We start from the raw sequence: 21,109 nt of genomic DNA on the forward strand, positions 1-21,109 counted from the left end.
GGTCGTGAGTCTTCATGGCACAAATGGTCTCCATGGAGTAAAGCAGCGGAGCGGGCAGCCCGGGAGGAATCGTGGACAGGCACAGCTTTGATGCTGACGCTGGTGATCAGGCATCGTTAACATGAGGATGAGGTGTCCCCACATGTAGCAGAAGACACTGATGGAGTAGTCCTGGGATTTCAAACCAGAACACCAGGCTCCTGAGACACCCAGTAAACTGAGTCACACTTGTCTTCCCCTTGGCTTTCCCAGGCCATGCCTCATTTACTGACATGGTTTGCACGTTTAGCTCCTCCCTCCGCGTGGATGTGCGGCCTGTGCCGTGGGGCTGGGGCTGCTGTGGGCGGCCCCACGTGGAGCCCACAGAGGGCTGGGTGCCCAGGCTCCTCACTGCTCCTCACACCTGGATGGAAGGTGGACTTTGGGGAGTAACCCTTACAGGTTCCGGAGAGGTTAGCTCTGTCCGGGGGCTCTGCTTATCCCCACGAGTGATAATAAGGTATCCCCACTGCCCTGAGGTCAGAATTTTCGTGACTCAGGTGTGGTCAGACAGTTCAGCGAAAGCTTGACTGTTCCTTCCTTGGGGCTGATCTGGACATGGACCTATATTTGGTGTTGCCAGGCCCCAGCCGATGTCTCCTGGGGGTGGTCATGGCTCCCCGGGGCCCGGAGGTCAACACTGACCCACCTGTGGGCTCCGGGACAGGTTGCCCTGCCGGCTGCACCAGGGCTGCAGTCTTGAGGGTTCCAGGTGCGGACGCCCACTGTGGACAGGTGGCGGGGCCCCGTGTGGGGTCCCGGCCTGTGTGGCCCCTTCCCACAGCCTCCTTGCCAGGACACGTGGCCAAGGAAGCCAAGTTTGCAGCAGCTTAAGGAAGGTGGGATGGAGGTGCAGGGGCCTCATTTGGCCCCCAAGTCTGCCCTTCCCTGGGACCTTGCTGTGGGATGCGCAGTGTGGGCTGCCAAGTTGAATTTTCAAGGCCACTTTCTGTCCTTGTTTAGTTTTCCAAAGTGACGTGACAAATGAGATGCTAATGACAGTTGTTTTGGTCCAACAGATAAAAGCAGAGAGCGCAGCCGAGCGCCCCGCCCTCCTGCCCTCATGCTTCACGCCGACAGGAAGAGCCCGGCCGGGGACGGGACAGAGAAGGTGGGTCTGTGGACTCCGCTTGTGTTTTAAAGATGTGAAACCCCGGGTGAGGGGGACTCGGGGCTGGAAATCCACCCCCCGCCCCTGCCCCGCACCTGTTTTCCCACCTGGCTCTTGTGTGGTGACACTTTGCGGTCTGCTCTGTGAAATGGAGCCAAACCCGGCAGGATGATTCCAGAACACAGCAGAGGGGCGGGGGCCAAGGGCTTTGGGAACAGCCGCTGGCCTTCCCGGCAGGTCCCGTTCCAGGGCTCGCCGGTCGGCTTCTGTGTGGAGGAGCTTAGGTGGTGACCTGGCTTCCCGCGTGTGCTGTCCCCACACTTCAGGAGAGGGTGCCATTGCCGGCCTGTTCACGCCCTCCCCATCCTTAGCGCCAATGGTCGGTGGAGAAGTGGGTCGCGAATGTTAGATTGAACGTTTGCTCCCGGACACAGGATTTCTCTGTAAGAGATGAACATCCATGCCAGAATTACATATTTATTAAACAAATACCCTTTCTAGTGCCTTAACTACTTTCTTCATCCCTGGGCTCTGTGCCTCTAATTCACTTTTATCACTTTAGTGCGGAAAGGGAGTTTTATGCCATTTTTATCACCAACAGGAAATCATGGGCAGCGTGCGCCCCATGAAGGAGACGGTGGTAATTAGCGGGAGACGATCCCAGCCTTGCCAAATTTCAGTGTTAGTCCCTGCCACAAATCATGCCCCGCCAAATCCGTGTGAGTAATTAGCCGGGGTAATCCACTGCTCAGAGGACCTCGTTGGGTTTCTAGTGTTCAATTAGCTCCATAAGGAAAATCTCCCCTCGTTTTTCTAATTGGATTAGTAGTATAAACTCTGGTCTCAGTGTATTTCTTTTAACACCACTTTCTGAGTCCTCCCTGTTACGTTCAATCTGACCTTTATTTTCCTCACAGGAGGGGAAGACATCTCCTACTACCTGAAAATTCAAAAGAAATTATTGTTAAACTTAGGGCTAATTATATAAACTAAAAATCATTATCTGGGTCAGCGAATGGAGGGCCACAAGAGGAGCCCAGGGAAAGCCCAGGATGCTCACGCATGAGTGAGACGGCCCTTCGCTTCCCGGGCATCGCCTGTCTGTTGGTGAGCTGCCATGCCCGCCTTGCCCTCAACCCGCGACCCCGAGGGCACTTTCCGGAGGAATGTTGTCCGCTCAGGACTCCTGTCCTTCCTCTCGGCCGGCTCTGCTCGCACTGGCCACTCAAGCCTGACCACGGGGGCCCTTCCCAGTCCCCGTCTTGAGGGTGGGCGGGGGCAACGGGGGTGGCCCAACAGAGCGCCACGTTTCCTCGCGTGGGACTTTCTTTGCCCTGGGCTCTGAGACACTCAGCGTTCTTTGAACTTCTTGTCTGAATCTCGTGTTTCAGTGCGTCCATAATTTAGCGTTTGCCTTTCCAGCTCTTCTGTTTGAACGGAGGCTGACACGGTGTACGTGAGTGTTGGCCGAGGTACGCGTGGGTGCGCACACGGCGGCGTGGCCCCACGGACCGTCCAAACACGCGGTTAACCACCTCCTCACCTACAGTGTCCCTTAATGTCCTGGCACAAGCCATGGTAGAAATCAAGATGGCATCCTTTGTTTTTTCCTTTTATGCAAGGAATCTAGAGCTTTAATTGCACCTGACATTCTCATCCAAGAGCCTGGTTCTTGTTTTGAACCACGTCCTTGTGTTTTTTAAATCTCACCTGATTTTTTAAGAGAAAGAGAACCCAGTATCGTAATATTCTAACTTTGAGATTAAAACTACAGAAGCAGCCGGGAAAAGGAGAACATCGTCCCCCCCCCACACACCGCGAGAGTTTACTGTGCTCGATGCGACTCCCTTTCCTGTGGCTGCCCCGGAGGTGACGCGTTTTTAAAGATTCCTCACCGTGGCTTTGCCGTCACACCTGCAGCGACTTGGTTCTGTTTTCCCTCCATTTGGCACAGAGCCGGCACTCCTCCCACAGGAAGGCAGCTAAATAAGTTAATCCAAACCTTCGGTCTGCGTTTATGTTGGCCTTGTAACCGCTCCGTGGCGTCTATCCTCAAGCAACTTTCACTTCTCTACAAATTGTATCCATAATGAACGATGAGCAAGTGTCCCAGCCATGGGTTTTTTTTTTTTTCTTCTTAATATTAGAGAATAAATCTTCATTTTCTTCTAGGTGGTGTCATGTTCAAACATTCCTTATTTTCTAAACAGAGACAGAGTGATTTTTCAAACCCAACTCCGCCCCAGAATCCCCTGCACCATGTCATACGCCCCCTGAACGCTGCCCCCAGCTAGATGCCCAGAAAGGGGCGGCCAGCCTCACAGATGCTGCAAGGAAGGGGGCTTGTGTCTTCCTCCTGCCTTCGAGGGCCCGGGATGAGCAAGCCCAGGACCCTTTGCTGCTTCCAGGGTCCAGCACCCAGGACCCTTTGCTGCTTCCAGGGTCCCTGCCACAGTGCACAGTTTTGGAACCCCTGGACCCCAGCCTCTGGGTCAGCCCATTTCTGGAGATGAATCCGCGTGATGTTTTACCCACGAGATGTTAAGGCATCCAGAAGCAATCTCGCGGCCACTGCTTCCTGTCTCCGTGTCTGTAAAAGCAGATAGTTTAGCCAATTTCGGGTAATTAGGGAGATGCCCTTGTCTGAGTTACTCAGCATGGTCTGTTGTGCCTTAGATTCCGTATTCTCAGCATAATTGCTCAGTTCCCTTTGCTTTGCTGTACTGAGCAGGCCATCATCAGTGGGTCCTGTAGGCAGGTCTGTCTGCAGGAGACTTGTTATTCTCCACTTGGTTGCCTAATTGAAGATGAGTGCTTAAATTAAAAAAAAAAAAAACAAAAAAACAGCGCTGTCCTTCTCTTTCTGTTGAAAGGAGCCTCCATCGATACTAGTCACAAGAGAGGACAGTGCGGCCGAGGGAGACAGACCCGTGGCCTCCACCCCGGTGCCCGGATCCCCCTGGTAAGACGCCCCGAGACCTGAGAGCAACGACACCCGGCACTTGCTTGCTGACACCGGTGAGAAAGTGCACGTTCCTTAAGTAATACAGGGATTTAAAAAATTAATTTGCAACTTGTGGCAGCCACAGCTCCACACCGTGTGACATTCTGCAGAAAGAAAAATAGCATTTAAGCGATAGGTTATTCTGTTCCCAGACATTTGCGCATCTGTATTAAAATAATAAGCTGTTGCATATATTTCAGTGAAAGATGGTGTCTGAAGAAAATGTAGCATGCATTACGCTTCAGAGAGCTTTTTTCCCTCTACTCCAAGGACACAGTAACTGAATGACTGTTAATTAAAGATGTGTCTGACTCTCTCCAGCTGCCCTGGGAGGATCCTTGATCTTTGAGTATATGCTGTACTCAACATACCCTCCACCAGGGAGCCTCTGTCTTTGGTTTTTAAAAATGTCCTTTTATAATGGAGTAATTTGGAAGCAGAATAAAAAGGTTATTATAATAAAAATTAGTTTTAAAACCTGAAGATTAGAGGGTAGGACAGAGCTGGAAGGAACAGCTAATTCAGACAACAGAGACGGCGCCCTTGCGTCTGCGTCAGGCACCCTCTGTGCAGGAACAGCCACCTGCTGATGGCCTCAGTGTGACACCAGCCTTGCATGGTGTCCCCGGTGACCAGCGATGCTGGAAGGGCACGTTGGGCATGTATCTGCTGGGCCCTGTGGCTCTGCCCTGAGCACCTGCTTATCTGGTGAATCATGTTCTTCACTGGAGAGCCTGGGCACGCACTCCTTCTTTGCACGGCCAGCCCTGGCGGCCCCCACCCTCTGTCTTCAGCTGAACATACCGTTGGGGAAGAGCCTTCTTCTGCCAACAGTTCACACTCAGTTCTCTAGTCATCCTAACACTTAGAGAGTGTCCTGCAATTCAGGTCTGTTGTGACACCGACGCAGAGTTCCCCAGACCCAGGGGCAAAGGGCTCTGACCCTCAACACTGCCCTCGCTTCAGACCCGGATGCCAGTGGCCTGGCTGATGGCAAATGTGGGGGTTCTACAACTTCCCCTCGGGTATGATAATTTGCTAGGATGACTCACAGAGCTCAGGAGAAAGGTTTCCTTGTGGTTACAGTTTTATTAGGAAGGATCCAGCTCTGGAATAGCCCAATGGAAGAGACCAGCGGTTGAGCTGTGTAGGGAGGTCCATGAGCTTCCGGGCCCCTGAGAGCAGCACCTTCAGGACATGAGTTCACGAACCCAGTTATTTATGGGAGTTGCATTACAAAGGCATGACTGATTGGATCACTGGCCAAGTGATTTGCCAGGAATTGAATGAGGAATGAAGACCAAATACGTATTTTTTATTACGCCACAAATACTGCTTGGGGTCCCCTATTACCAGAGTCTCTCCAATGTATCTCTAAGGTAGGCACACTTTCCAAGTTCTGTTTAGGGGGTTGGGGTAAATGCAGCACAGGTGAGTGGCCCTTGGAGGATTATAATTCGGTAGCAAATATGACCTTGAGCATTGGAAGTTTCTAATTGTGAGGCCACGGTTTTCCTTCCTCAGTAATATTTACTAAATAGAGAATGCAAACTGCAAGGTGGGATCAGGGAGGCCCCTCACTGTCACTCGCCGCAGCATGGGTCCTTTGTCCATAAATTATGAATCAGCATGTGCCCTCCCTGGGCCTCCAGCCCTGGCAGCGGCTCGTGGTGGAGCCTGAAGTCTGGCGTCCTCTGGCTGACTCCCCAGCAGGATGGACGCGGGCAGGGTCACCGTTCTGCAGGGCACCACGGGCCGGCCCGTTCACGGACAGCTTCCTGGCCCCAAGGACGTGCTTTCTGGGTGGGAGTCAGGCCTGCCAGCTGGAACCTGTGCGTTCCTCCCCCAAGATTATAGAGAAGCTGCCCATGTGCACTCTCTGCTCCTCCGTTTGCACTTTTCTGACTCAGCTTTTCTGACTCAGCCCTTGAAGGAGAGTGGCCTGGCTTTGTCGAGCAGCTGTTGGGTTAAGGACGGGAGTGTTGACAGACCCCCACCACGCCTTCCAGCCTGGGTTTGCACGTCCCCTGAACACGGAGGACGGACCCTCGACCTCGCGGGGGAAGGGGCCCCCACTCCCTCGTTCTCTTGTCTGGTCTCTTCCATCAGGCTGTTCCAGAGCTGGATCCTTCCTAATAAAACTGTAACCACAAGGAAACCTTTCTCCTGAGCTCTGTGAGTCATCCTAGCAAATTATCATACCCGAGGGGAAGTTGTAGAACCCCCACATTTGCCATCAGCCAGGCCATTGGCATCCGGGTCTGAAGTGAGGGCAGTGTTGAGGGACAGAGCCCCAGTTGGGAGGGGGCTTCGCGTGCCGCGTGGTCTGACATCCGCATTAATCTTGGCATCGCACGTGTGGGAGCCTAGTCCCAGGGCACCGCACTGACCCCACCGTCTGTGGCCAGGCAAGCGCCCTCCCGCCTGGGAGCTGTGTCTGCTTCCCTTACTTAAGCCAGTCCTGACAGCCTTGCCCTGCGGTTTGCTGCTTGCTGGTTGGCCCTTCTTCTGGTCGGTCGGTCCTCAGGCAGTCGGAGGGCAGAGGGATCCACGGGAGGTTCAGGACCCTGGCTCCGTGCCCTGTCGCCCTCGCCGGCCCCCTGTGCGTCAAGGCATCTGAATCTGCCCATGTTGTGCTGGGGACAACCTCATCCAGGTGGGGAATATTCCAGGAATACACCTCCACCTCTCTGATCAGGAGGGCGTGATGGTGAGGTGTTCCGTGTGGACCTGGGGTGGGGGGACGGTGGGTTGTGATTGGGTCCCTTGGAGGTGAGCTGGGGATGCCGGCAGGTCCTGCAGGTGCAGGTGGGTGACCGCGGAGTGGCAGCGCCCCCCAGGAGCTCTGTGTTTTCACTGAGTCTCTTTACTTCTCAAGGTCAAGTGCCAGGGCTCCCTGCTCGAGTCTTGGGGAATCTGGTTCTTGTCTTCCCCTGCAGGCATGCCCTCTCCACGGTGGTCCCGTCAGTCGGGCAGGCCCCATTCCTGCCTTTGGGAGCAGACCTCCCTCTGGAGGGAAGGGTGAGGCCTCAGGTCAGATCCGACAATGAGACATCACCTGTGAACCTGAGCCTTGGCCTCAGACCAACATTCTCTGGAGAAAACTTGGGATTTCTAGAAGATTCTAGAGGTTTCAGGGTAGGTGAGGCAGGCCAGACAGGCTGGGAAGGACTGCTCGTGACCATCACAGAGCCAGGTGGGGACAGCTGGTGTCACAATAAAGAAGTAAAAAGTTTTGGAATTTATTCAGAACATGTAAAATGGAAATCAAAATATTCTTTTTTTTTAGATTTTATTTATTTATTTGAGACAGAGAAATAGAGCGCATGAGCAGGGAGGCAGCAGGGGGAGAGGGAGACCAAGACACCTTGTGGAGCAGGGAGCCCGATGAGGGTCTCGATCCCAGGACCCTGGGATCACGACCTGAGACGAAGGCAGACAGAGACTCAATGGACTGAGCCCCCCAGGTGCCCCTAAAAGGGAAATCAAAATATTCTTACTCTGCTAACTTTTTCGCTGTGATCACGTATTTACCAAATTGGAGGTGAGCAATCGAACGTGTGGGAGGAGGGCAGGGTCCGCTAAGACCCAAGACCGCCCCAACGTAGTGGTAAAGGAGAAGCTTGCCGTGAGAGGTTGAAGCCTCCACGAAAACCAAGGGGGGCGTCCGCTGCTTTGGAAGTGAGAGTGGGGAAGGCGCTGTTGCTCGTGGTTCCGTCCCGGAGAGCTGTTGAGCACGAGTGGATCGCCCCCGCACACAGGTGGCTTCCGTGATCATCCTCACCTGCCTGCGATTCTCTCTGCTCTTCTGGCTGCCAAGACACACGGCCCGACGTACAGCCTTCTCAAAAATGCTAGCGTCCCACGAGCCCTTCCGAAATGCCAGGCCGGTGCCAGGGCACCTGGTGGCCAAGGGGGAGGAACCGACCCTCGTTCTTCCTGCCTTGTCAGCTGAACCACGGACACGGCTCCGGAGCCCGGGACGATGTCTCCGGTTAGCCCCGCCACCCGGAAGGAGCTTAATGCCGGCGGGAGGGTTTAAGGATGCCATAATCTGACGCATGGCGTTTAAGGAGACACGAGAAAATGAAGACTGTGTATGAACTTTCACAGAAGGGGACATCCTATTGGCCTCAAGATGGAAGAGGGAGCTCGAGGGAGAGACACGGTCTAACCTGAGCTGTCCTTTCTAATCTGCTCCCGTCTTCCGTGTGGTCATTCCGGAACAGCGCTGCTCAGTCTCTTACGGGTTTCTGTTTCTCCATTTCTCCTGCCTGTACTCCTTCTTTTTTATAACTTGGCTTTTGACCCGCATGGCCATTCTGGGACAACTCAGCCGCTCTGTTACTGGAACGTCATTAAAATGTGTTCCTTGGCATGGTTGAAGACACAAAAAAACCTAAAAACCGTTAAACAAAGTGTAAAGTTCATGAGCCTTTGGCTCAATGGACAATCAATGGCGCTGCCAATGATTAATTAACATTTTACAATTCTCTAAAAGATTATGGATTTACAAATAATTCACTATTTTTTGTAAAATTAAAAAAAATGAACATTGGTTTTGAAATAAGATCATTTTCCAAAAGGTCAAGATTGACTTGGTACCTAAGTTTTGTGTCCGTGATGCCTTTGTAGCAAAACCCCGAGTCCTTTTCACAGTGGCTTAGGACCAGGGACCGACAAGAGCTCGAAGCACCAGCATGTGCTCACTCCGCCAGTCAGCAGGTGCCGCCTCCCGGCCAGGCCCACCCGTGCAGTTGCCGTGAGGAAGGAGGCGGTTTTGCGGGTGTAGCCTTCTGCCGTGGAGTGGGTGGGCATCCTCTGAGCGGGTGCCTAGAGGCACCATGCCCCAGGTGCACTCTCCGCTCCCCCTGACTTTATGTTCATAGCACGCTATTTATTCTGACTTTATTCGCCATCTTACACGCACTGACGGCATCCTTTTATTCACTCGTGATATAAATCCACTGAGTGTGATGTTTTAATAGTAGGTTCTCTGGATTTTTCTAAATAGGGGTAGTGGACACGTTTGACTTTAAAAGAATATAAAAACATGTTCTTGGATAAAGGTAGAACTTTTCCAGAAAGAAAGGAAAATTCCCCAAAGCCTAAAAGGTATGGATGAGGTTTGACAGGAGCAAAGTAATCGGGAAGCGCAGTGAAGAGGACGCTGGGCTGTCACACAGCGGGACGTGTGCACTCAGTCACCACGACGGGGCCCGTACACCCTCCCTGCCTTGCGCACACGCCGCTGAGGAGAAGCCAAATGTCACTCTGTCCCCTTAGCATAATCGAGTCTCTCATTATGTCACGGAAGGGACAGGTGAGACATTACTTGCTGGGGAGGGGATTCTAATGTTCAGTGAAATGTCAGTGGCGTAGTTAAGGCAGACGAGGGGGCGCGTGAGGAGGCTGCCATTTCAATCCACAGTTAAGAGGCTCCCGAGCGGGCAGCTCCTGGGATGGGCCGTTAGCTGCGCCTCTCCCGCTCTGCTCCCTGCTCACTTTGAGGAGTCCTCAGGGGGCTTGCTTTCACGCCGACGCGGCGATGGGGCGTGAGGGCCGCTGTGGGCCCCTGGCCTGCGTCACCCGACCGGTCAGGGACCTGGGGCAGGAGCAGGCCCTGTGGTCGCCGACGCCAGGCTCCAGTGGACCCACGGCGTGGAGGTGACATCGTGACTTTCCAGAAAACAGAGTCTCCTGAAACCCAGAGCTGCAGTCGAGACGGAGCCACCACGGACTTTGTTCTGGGCCTCGTTCGGGTGCTGAGAACACACGTCCTGGGCGTCCGCGTTTCCTGTGTGAGAGGCTGAACAGACAGACAGCCAGGACTCTGGAGTGGGAGCCCAGCTCTGTGGATTGCTGCCGGCCGCCTTTCCGCTACTCATCTGAAAATGGGAACTACATTTACAAATACAGTAACCAAAGATGGAGAGATGCTTCCAGGAGTTTGCATGAAGATGTTAAGGTGACTGTGTTCAGGAGCAGAGACCGGTGCACATACGGCTCGTGGACCCTCATCAGCTCAGACGCCCTCCCCGGGTGCCGCAGGCTGGACAGAGCCCAGAAGCTGCCACCCTGCCTTTCCCGCAGGCTTCGTCTTTTCATCCCCATGGGCAGCCTTCCCTCAGACGGAGGAGCAGGGGCCCCTTTTCTCCCAGGAACGTAGGGCGCAGGGTGCTGAGCCGCCCCTGTCCCTTGTCCGGGCCATGCGCCCTCAGCATCCTGGCCTTTCCCCGGTGGCACCCACGCGGCCCGGCGACTGGAACATCTTCTGTCTGGAATGACACTGTGAGCTCACCATCCTGACCGGTCTTCACAAGACATGGCAAGGCCGCCGCGTCCTAGAGCTGAGCACACACGTGCCAACACGTGTCCCCACGAAGACAAGTCATTGCTGTGAGCAGCTGTGCCCTCGTCTGGAGGGCAGGTGTCACCTGGTCATCCCTGAGCTCTTCCCTGAATAAGCGCCGTGGGGGTGGGCGCTGCAGCCCAGGGTGGGCGGCGTGGAGAGCCGGCTGAGGAGGTGCAGACAAAGGCACCTCCCGGGTCTCCTGGGCCTCACTTCTGCCATGACCTGCTGTGGGTCTTCCCACCCCAAGCCTTCCGCGACACCAGCTGGGTGCCCTGCAGGCGAACTCTGACCCTGTCTACCTGGAGACGGCTCAGGCCCCCCACGCAGCTCGAGGGCTCCATGCCCGAGACCGCCCCCTCCCCGCTGGAGACACCAATCTCAAGTCCAGGCTGTCCCCCCTGCTTGCGTCCGACTGGCTATAGATCCGGGGTTCCCACGACCCCCTCCTCCGGCTGGATTAATTTGCTAGAGTGGCTCATGGAAAACATTTTATTTACTAGATTACCGGTTTATTATAAAAGGATACAACGTGGGAATAGCCAGATGGACGAGAAGCATGGGCGAGGTGTGGGGAGTGGGTGAGGAGCTTCCACACCCTCATCTGGGGGCCACTCTCCCCAGGCTCCATGGGAACAGCAACTGAGAAGCTCTCTGATCCCCCCTCTTTTTGGGTTTTCATGGAGGCTTCATCCTGTAGGCACAAGTGACAAAATCATTGGCCGTTGTTGATGGATTCAACCCCCAGCCCCGACTCCCATCCCAAGAGGTGAGGCGGTGTGGGGGGGTTGACATTTCCAACCCTCTAGTCACATGGCTGGTTCTCCTGGCCACCTGCCCCCATCCCTGTGGGCTGTCCCAAAGTCACCTCATTGGCATAAAGGACTTGTGATGCCAGTAACAAGAGACCCCCACCTTTCTCTCTCTGTGCTCATGTCCTAGGAAATCCCAAGGATTTTAGGAGCGCTGTGCCAGAAACAGTGACAAGACCAAATACGTACTTCTTACTGCAAATTGCACTATCCTGGGAGGGGAGGTGGGAGGGAGGTTTTTACCCTCTCCTCCAAGAATCTGTGCCCCCTCACCCAGCCCACCCTGTGCACCAGCCAGAGCCCCTGGGTGCTGCCGGGCCAGCCCTGCCTGAGATGGAGGAGGGGTGAGGACAGGGAGGGAAGAGCAAAGGGCACCCAGCCCTGGGGGCAGACCCAGGGGACGTCGGGCTCTGTCCCCTTGGGCACGTGGAGGGAACAAATCAGGTGGAGAGAGGGGGGCGGGTACCCAGCACGAGTCTTTGCATCCTCTGCTCCTGGAGCTACAATGTAGCCCTGTGTCTGCGGGTGCCCCTGGGACCCCTGCAGTGCCCCATAGTGGCCAGCGCAGCCTCATGGGATCCAGATCTTCATCTATGAGGGCTGCTAAGTGTGGATGTTCTGTCCCAGACTTAAATAACTCTGATGTGCTAATTACATCCTCTGGGATCCGGGGACAGTTAAAGAGAAGAGGGAATATGGCAGCTATCCAGATATTATGCAGCGTGATTAGAGAAGGCGAACACATACATATTACTTAAAATGTGCATAAAATGATACATAAAATTAATTTTGCATGTTACAGCTGGCTCCCTCTACTTGAAACCAACCGTAACAAGTGGATGGGCAGATTTCTCATGGGGGATCACGTTTATTTACCCTGCCACCAACTCTTTGGTTCAAATCCACACGTGTCCCCGTGGCACCAGAACTGGGTTCTTTGTAGCCTGGATGAAATGTGTGCCATGGTAATTGTTGTCGCTCGGCTCTCTCCCTGGTAATAATCCCCTATTAAGTGCCTAATTAGCTCCTCTCTTCCCTTCTCTGGAAGCTCACTGATGGAGTCAGGGAGCAGTGATTGCTGCCCACACTTCAGGGTGGTTTTGGGTGCTGGCTCTTCCGGTGATTCAGGTGCTAGAGGGGTGTCTCTGGACTCAGCTCCGGGAGGTTACAGAGTTAGTGTGTCCCCAAAACAGGAGACTGACCCAGGATCCGGGGAGAACTGTGCCGAATATGTCCCCAGATGTGAAGTCTCTTGCTTGAGTTAACAGCAGTTCCTTGGGGCCAGGAGGAATGTCCCTCGGGAAGTTAGTGAGAGAATGAACCGTGCCCGCCTGAGGGAGAAGATCTGGGGCCTTGCCGTGGGGCAGCATGTTTTCGAGTGTCGAGGACGCAGGTTTCACCGGGGACAGGAGAGACAGCCGTGGGGAGCGGCCCTTAGCCGCGGCACTTGGCGCTTGAGAGAGCCGACTTCCCCTGACTGCTCTGGTCTGTGCTGACGAGATACCTGGTTTTCTTTGGAAACCGGGACACTGGGAGGAATTCAGGTGGGTCCCACAGGCCCTGCCGGAGGTCAGTCCCACCTGGGCAGCCCCACCTTACGCTTTCCAGTAGAGGAGGCCAGGAAGCCAGGGGTCCCTCTCACACCAGTCAGCCCGGCACTGGGGGCTGCTTCAGCAGAGTCCCTAATTCCCTGCTGCACAGCTGCCCAGACCCATCTGCCAGACCTTTCGGTCCAGACCCTTGCTTGCACCCAGCTGCCTGGGCCTTCTAGTCCAGACTCAGGTGCCCAAGCCCATCTGCCTAGACCCACCTGACCATAAGCCACCTGTCTAGACTTACTGCCCAAACTCACCTGAGGGCCCCACCCGCCCAGGCCCACCTGCCGAGACCCGCTGGCCTCCCTTCAGCATGGTGTCAGGTCAGCACAAGATCGGTAAGTGGCAGCCTAGGGCGCAGAGTTGAAACCCCATCTCTCTTAAGCCCCATGACACTGCATGACAGGACGTGGGCTTGCCCAGCCCAGGAGCAGTGGATGTCTTCACTCGTCTTCAGCTTCTTATTCTCAAGTCCCCCCCCCCCCCCCCCCCCGCCGCTGCTGACCAGAACTTTCTTAGGACCCAGCACCCTGCTTGGGTCTTAGGAAAACTAGTGACTTACAGTGGATTACCTAGGAGGCCAATGCTCTGTGGGTAGGACAGTCTCCCAGAGCCAGGTGGGAGAGCCTGGGGGTCATCTGAGGCTGGTCCCCCTCATGGACTTTGGCCCGGGGCCAACTCTGCCCTCTCCCTGTGCCCACAGCCAGACAGACACCTCTCCAAGCCACCAGGCACCTGCATTTCCAAGGCTGCCAGCTCCTTAGTAATTCTCCCCTGAAATGGCCCAGCTGTTTGTGGGATGAGCTGAAGTGCCCCAGGCCTGTGTCACATCTGCAGAGCCTGGTTAACCACCCCCTTCTCAATGAACATCTCACGTTGTTGCCTGGGTCCTCGAGCTACCATAGAGATGGCAGGGCCGTGTTTGGTGGGATCAGGTCTTGGTTTTGAAAACCCAAAATGCAGGTCTTCTAGGGAAGAGGGAGGCAGTGGGGGCAGGTGAGGGCAGGTGTCCCTGGCACAGGCACCAGCTGCTGTCTCACCTGATGGAAAGTCTCCTGGAACACTTAGTCCTTCCTCCCCTTTGGGGTTTGTCCTGATCAGGGTCCTAGAAGGAGTGGATGCCTGTGTGTCCCAAAGGAGTGATTTCCGGGCAGAAGGGAGCAGGAAAGTGGGTAGGGCAGCTGCGGCTGAGCCTGGGGGCCCTGGACCGTGGGCCACACCCACCACTTCACCCCACGTCAGGCAGCCCCGGGGGAGGCACAGCCTCTGGGTGAGGTCAGGATGGGCTGAGCACCATCATCCAACAACATGCCACTGTGAGCCCAAGGCTGCCGAGCTCAGGGGCTGGGCATGGGTGCACCAGCCAGTAAGGTGGGTCTGGGGAGGGACACCAGCATGACCATGACTGGGGTCCTGGCACCGAACTGGAAAATGAAGAGAAAAGAATAGAAAGTGGAATAGAAGCTGGGAGGGGTAGAGTAAACCATCTGGGAGTAGACCCTCGTCCATCAGCCTTTTAAAAATGAGGACGCTGAGGCCGTGAATCCACAGCTGAGTAGTGCTCCCAGCTGAGTGCTCTCTCCCTCGAGGGCTCTAGAGGAGGGAACAGGTCAGTCAGCACTGGGGCCGGGGCTCTGGGTTGCTCGGGGAGGCGGTGAGGTCAGGATGCCCGGCTGCCAGGGGCTGCGGTGCCGTGAGGTCTGTTAGCTGTAGCAGGCCTGGCAGAAGTCATTCTCTGCTCCACCAGGTGAGGTTGGGGCTCCAAGGAGACGCTATGTTGAGGGGGCTGATGGGAACGCAGGGGGCCAGGGATGCTTTGGAATATTCTGCTCAGGCCAAGTGCCATCAGACACCATGAACAAGAGAACAAGACTGCTGCCTGGAGCTCCGGACTTCCAGCCAGAGGAGGCTCCTGAAGCTGGCGTGTGGGGCCGCGGTTGGCAGCCGTGGGCACCACAAGCCTGACTGTGCTCACGGCAGCACATAGGAAGAGGCTCGGGACCTGCCATCCTCTCCTGCACGCTGCTGGCCTACTTGCCTCTGACACGGCAGGAACCACCGTCCTGGGAAACCAGGTGCAGCTGGGCGCAGAGTCTGCCCTCGTGACCAGACAACCACCCCCCAGGCCCCAGAGAGTGCAGGCCGGCCAGTGGGGTGCCCAGACGAGGGCTGCATGTTGCCAGGAGTGCAGCCCCCAGGGAGGCCAGGCAGGCCAGGCACCCTCCGTCCCCGGAGCCGCATATGAGCAGGAAGGAGCCGCGTTGCTCTGACAGGGTTTATGGTCCCCGCCGGCGCAGGACCCCGTCTGGAGAGGCCCGGCAGCAGCTGAACTGTGCATAATTATAGCACGGCACGTTTACCTTCAGCCTGATACTCAATAAAAACTTCCCATGCCGGACAAGTTGCACACTGCAAAGACACACAGCCCCCTCCCTCCCGCAGAGGTGAAGCATGACCCACCCGGGCACACTGGGGCAGAGACAGGATCCGAACATCCTGGTTGCCAGCCCCCCCCTCGACTTCCAGCCCCAGCATGGGCTGGGCAGCACCCCTGTGGGCCCAAGAGCCCCCCACTTCTAATAAAGACAAGGGCCCTGGTGTCCCCATAGCAGGGGGTGGGGGTAAGAATAATGCACATTTCCATTCCAACCCCCTCCTACACCCAGGTTGAAACCGAGGCCGCCTGGGCCACAGGAAGCTCCCAAGGTCACCTTAAGGTCAAGGACAGGTCTAGAGCTGAAGGAGATGTCAACCAGGGGGCAGGTCGCTGTCTTCTTCCACCTTCAGTGGCTAGGCCAGTGGTGGCCAATGCGTGTGGGCCCAGTGCCTGGGGTTTGGGTCACAGCTGGCTGGAGGCGGGTCCTGATGCTGGTGCCCAGGACAGAGAGGGGCCACAGGTGAGCCCCGTTGACCAGTCTGCCACAAACCCAGAGGCTTCAGCTGCACAAATTTAGCATCTCATAATTCTGGAGGTCAGAAGGCCCACCTGGGTCTCATGGGACTCAAATCCAGGTGTGGGTGGGCCATGTTCCTCCTGGAGCCTCCAGGGGAGATCTCTTCCTTGCCTTTCCAGCTTCTGGAGCCTCTTGCCTTCCTTAGTCCTTCCTCCATCCCCAAGACCGGCAGTGGGGGGTCCTCCCGCCTCCCTCTCCCACCCAGACAATCCAGGATCATTTCCCACCTCAAGATATTAACTCAGTCATATCGGCAAAGCCTCCCTTGCTATGTGAGGTCACACATTCCCAGCTTCTAAGGATTAAGACGTGGACATGTTAGGGGCCCTCATTCTGCTTACCACACCCACGAACCTGGTCCGGCCGGCATACTGAGTCCGACAGACCGTCTCAGCATCACTTCCGGGAAGGAGCCTGGTCTGTTCAGAGTCCCAGAACGTGGGGTTCAATCCCCGAGCCCTCTGCATGGCCCATGGGAAGTGTCTAGCTGGGTGAGTATGCAGACTCAGGTTAGACGGATATCCTGTGTGCAGAGCGGAGTGGCTACGGCTGGTCGGCTCCGTCCTGATGGCGGGCAGCCACGCACGGCTGGAGCAGCTGGTCATCAGGGCCAAAGGCAGGGCCCGGCAGGCGGCTCTCCGTCTGTCAGAGGTTCCCCCTTAGAGGAAAATCGATAGCCAGAGGGTCTCAGCACATGTGGGCTTTCCCACTCAGTCCCACCAGGTCTGGAGTCTGGGAACCCTGGGGCTGTAGGGCTCTGGGAGGCCGCTGTGGGAAGCTGGGGCCCAGGGACGGGCAGCACTTGCCCAAGGGGAAATTTCCGGGAGCGCAGACCGGAAGCAGGCCTTGGTGCCCGCACAGGGCTGCTTCTCTGCGCCATCCCGGACCCACCCTCGGGACAGAGCCAGGGGCCAGGCTGGTGGCCTTGAGTGGCCATGTTCTTTGGGACACTGTGCAACTGGATCCAGGTTCTGGGGCGCAGGCCCTTATAGACCCACTCATACTCCTTAGGAACAGATCACGGCCTTTCTTTCTTCTGTTTTTCTTCACTTCTTTTTAATCTTTTCTCCTCTCTGATGACCTTCCACAGAGACAGTGTCTTAAAATGGCATATTATTCTGTTTGGAGATTTTAGATTCCTATTTATGAAAACACAAAGCTTAATTCTTTGTTCTTCTAGAAACAAACTGGAGAATGAGGGCCAGAGTTGCTAATCACAGTGGCCCGTTTAATATCTCGGATGCGGGAGGGTATGGATTCCCACATGCCTCCAAGTCCTGTGAATCAGGAATGTTTACTGGGAAGCCCCCTCCAAATGACACGATCCCCGGGTGGGCGGCTAGAGGTCCCCAGAGTGCAGGGTCTGAGTTGGAGCCACATTGAAGCAGAGGTGGACTCGTGCCGGGAGGAGCTTGGCCCTTGGAGGACCCTCTCCAGGGCCCTTGTCGAGCTGCTTGCTTTGCTCACCTCCATTGTCCCTACCTGATAAAAGGACATCAGGAGAGTATCTACCTGTTAATCAAATGGGAAAATAGGAGAAGCTCTGTAAAGTCCCCTAAAAAGCCAGACAGGGTCATTTTAATTTATAAGTTACATAAGTCACCTTTGCAAAAGTGTGGATTTCAGGCACCAAGCGTTTCTTGGGTTAGGTCGCAGGTCAGTGATTTCTTAACTGAATGTCTTCAAGGGGAACTGAGGTGAGTTTTCCACTCAAACAGGTGTGTGGTCTGGACGGGCGATGACCGGGTTTTCTTCTTCAACCCGACGATGCAGCTGTCCGTGTGGGAGAAGCCCGTGGACCTGAAAAACCGCGGGGACCTCAACAGGATCATCGAGGACCCACCCCACAAGCGCAAGCTGGAGGCGCCAACACGTAATTAACAACCGGGCTGTTTGCATCCGCTTTCCTAAGTGTTTAAACTGTGTATTCCTAATGAACGGGAAGGGAAAGCATGTTTTTCCTGGTTATGCTGGAAATTGATTTTTAAAGAATTGTGTTCACTATTTGAGAATTTAGTAGTTAAGATTTTATGGCACTTCCTGCCGAAGACACTTTCTTCCAGGGGGCTGGCTAGGGCTTTCTTTTCACATTTCGCAAAGTTGTTAACTCAGAGAAGGCTTTTTTGTTCCCTCAACTTCTTAAAGCTTCCCGCATGGTCATTAGCCAACATTTAATTTTTATTCCAAATGTTTCATGAACTCCACTTGCGAGACCACATGCATGCAAACAGGAGCATATTTCCTTCTACCTCACACGTCCATGTCAAAGCTTTGAACGGGACCCATCATCCATTGTTTATTCAAAGGGTGCTTGAATTCAAGGGAAAGGCCACATGGGCCGAAGGATGCGCTCCCGCCGGAGGGACGGGCACTTGGCGGAGAGGTAACTGTGTCTGAAGACACCCGTGGAAATCCCATTTCCCCGGAGTCAGAGAAGAACGGTTAGCATTTCCAGCAAGGATCCTTTTCGATTAGATGTAGTATATTTTTTATTAGCTGCGGTGTTGGGAAAGCCCCATTCCCTGAGCATGTGGGTAAAAAGAGCATTGGCTCCGGCGCGGAAGCTTAGGAGCTGCCTCCCAGCCTGAGATGCACACATGTGGCTGAGAGGCCAGGAAACTGGATCTTGACCCCTTGAAAGGGGGCTTTGTTTTATTTTTATGGGGTGTTTTATTGAGTTTGCAATGATGTTTTTTATTCCCATCATAGAGGGCCAACGCACAACAACATCCACCCACATTTTTAGCCAAAGGCAGAGGCATTTAACTGGAACTTTAGAAAATGGTGTTATAAAAGTGTTCTTAACATTTTTAACAGTGCTGAGAGACTGGAAAATGCTGCTCTTCTAAAGCTGGTGGCAGTCTGTTGAGATTGAGAAAGGCAGATTTAATATGCTTATTTCACCTAGCATGACGAGAACTTCTCCAGAGAGCCTGAGTCACTGCATGTTGGGACGAGAAATGTTTTAGGTGCATATTTAATTGAATCTGTAAAAACTTAGCTGCATTCAGGGACAATAAGCATTGGGTTTGTGATTTTGTTTCCTCAAAATGGGATGTTTTGTTGAAGGGTTTGAAAACAAATCCTCATAGAAAACAATCTCCCAAGGTCCCAACTCACAGACAACAGAACAGTACACATATTGGGGCATCGGGAGACCCCCAGTCTCCTAAGACAGATCAAGGTGCAGTTATCATGGCTGTGATTTGATTTGACTGATAAAAGTCAAATAATGGAGGCAGTTTCCTTAGCTTGCATCATAGATAATTGGGGGCTGTTTCTCCCTCTCTCCCTCCCTCCCTCCTTTCCTCCTTTCCTTCCTTCCTTTCTTCCTTCCTTCCTTCGTTCCTTCCTTCGTTCCTTCCTTCGTTCCTTCCTTCCTTCCTTCCCTCTTTATTCCCCAAAGCTTGGCAGGCACCAGAAAGGAACTCATTAATAGTCAGTGCCTGGCTGCCCCGTGGCTTCTCTCCTTTGGACCTAATGAAGCCAGGTCTAGGAGTGACAGAGAGGCGTCCGCAGAACTCCCCACTGAGTCACCTGCCATGTCAGGGCTTGTGAGGACTGCAGGTGGAGGACAGGGTGGAGGGTAAACTGAGGTATATGAAACATTTGAAGTTTATTTGCGCAGAAACCGGGTTCCAATGCGGCAGCACCATATCTGATGCAGTTCGAGGTGGCTGGTGGCAGCCCAGGAGAGAGATACAGAGACGGTGGGGTTGGCTGTAGCTTGAAGCCTACGTGGCTCTTTGTGATTGACCGTCCTCAGCATTTTGATTGATTCTGCAACCTGAGACATTTATGGGCTTAGGTTTCGGTTTGCTTAAGTAGCCCTCCAAGGCCTCAGAGCCCTGTTGGCCTAATGGCCTCCTTGTTTAATTTACGGCAGGATCTGAATTACCTGGGTCACAGATCAGCGTTCCATTTCACTCACTTTATACTAAAAAACAGTAGAGAATTGAGCCTGAAGTCTAACAAACACAAACACAACCAGAAATACCTAATTAGTTTAGATTTGATATATCAAGGTACTTGTCTTCCATTAGCTTATTACAAGGGCCCTAACTACTCTACCTGGGTAGATATTATTAATAACATTACATGTAGTTACAAAACAAGTTTTAATCTTGCTTCTGCTTGTAAAAAGAGGAAGAGATTTTCTTAAAATGAGTGTTTTTTTTTTTTTAACCAGAATCTTAAAGATATGCAAATGACCTTAATTCTCAACTTCTTGTTGCAGGGTAGACTTGACATTTCAGTGAATAATTTCTAATTTTCTAAGATCCAACCACCCAAATTGTTTTGTTTGCAGCAAAACAATCTGGGCAGAAGGTGTTCCTGGAGGATTAATTAGCGATTAGTGGGCAGAGTTGATAACCTCCAGCCATCGGCAAGTGACATTTTTCCCTTGCTGTTTCATCCATCATGACTCATCAAACGATTTGACCCTAATTATTATGAGAACCGGCTCCAGGGGAGAGTGTTCTTGGTGGAGAATTTTGCTTTTCACATTTTGTTCAACTATGAGTCATTATGGATTTGAATATATTAATACCTGTTTCTAGTCTGAAATAGAACAATTAGGCATTCCAATTGATACCAGCTATTTTTCAAGAGGCAAATGAAATAAATGAATTTTATAAAACAGCTGCTGCACGTCGGGCTCTCGGTTCTAGATGTGTTTGTGTGCTAGGAACATACGGCTCGAGTGGGAGCTAATGCGGTTAGGCGGCTTGGTGGTACGGGATACAAAACTGCCAAAAGTGCTAAGCCACTCATCACTCAACAGCTAAGGGAAAAGTCCCCTTTTTCATTCTGTTAGCGTTGCTGAGAGACTCAGACAAAGACCTGAATTATTTCCTAATTATCTTGCGGTGCCTCCAGATTTTTTATGGCTCTAGTACTTCTGTTAGTTCGGAGCAAATACCCACCGAGCCAAAGGGAACCAGGAAGCAGGGGTCTGGGCCGGCATTCAGTCCCTGGCCCGACGTTTGGGGGCCTTGGCCGGCTCCCTGGTGGAGAGGACGTGTGTCCACCTGCTTGTCCTCACGCGGTCCTCAAGCCTGTCAGACGCTGCACTCTTTGCCTGCGTTCCCCTGCAGCAGCGCTGCCCTCCGTCCCCGGCTCCGGGCAGGGGGAGCCCCGTGGGCTGAGAGCCGCAGAGGTGGGAGAGGGGAGAGACTCTGCAGGGAAAATGGGGGTACGGAGCCTGGTCGCTTACGCTCAGCACAGCCTCAGCAGGTGG

At 53.9% G+C, this 21,109-nt stretch overlaps 1 protein-coding gene across 1 annotated transcript in view; it reads left to right on the top strand.

Moving 5' to 3' along the window:
• Nucleotides 1–21,109, top strand: part of TCERG1L (transcription elongation regulator 1 like) — a 191,018-nt gene that overhangs the window by 127,963 nt on the left and 41,946 nt on the right. The window contains exons 5-7 of the mRNA XM_028119878.2: nucleotides 1,059–1,150; nucleotides 4,024–4,112; nucleotides 17,586–17,740. Coding sequence (XP_027975679.1) covers nucleotides 1,059–1,150; nucleotides 4,024–4,112; nucleotides 17,586–17,740 — 336 coding nt within the window. The remainder of the gene's footprint in view (nucleotides 1–1,058; nucleotides 1,151–4,023; nucleotides 4,113–17,585; nucleotides 17,741–21,109) is intronic.

Source organism: Eumetopias jubatus, unplaced genomic scaffold (genome assembly GCF_037043125.1).
Source record: "Eumetopias jubatus isolate StellerSeaLion01/CBP00866 unplaced genomic scaffold, mEumJub1_p1.0 scaffold_17, whole genome shotgun sequence".
In the NCBI taxonomy this organism is placed as follows: Eukaryota; Metazoa; Chordata; class Mammalia; order Carnivora; family Otariidae; genus Eumetopias; species Eumetopias jubatus.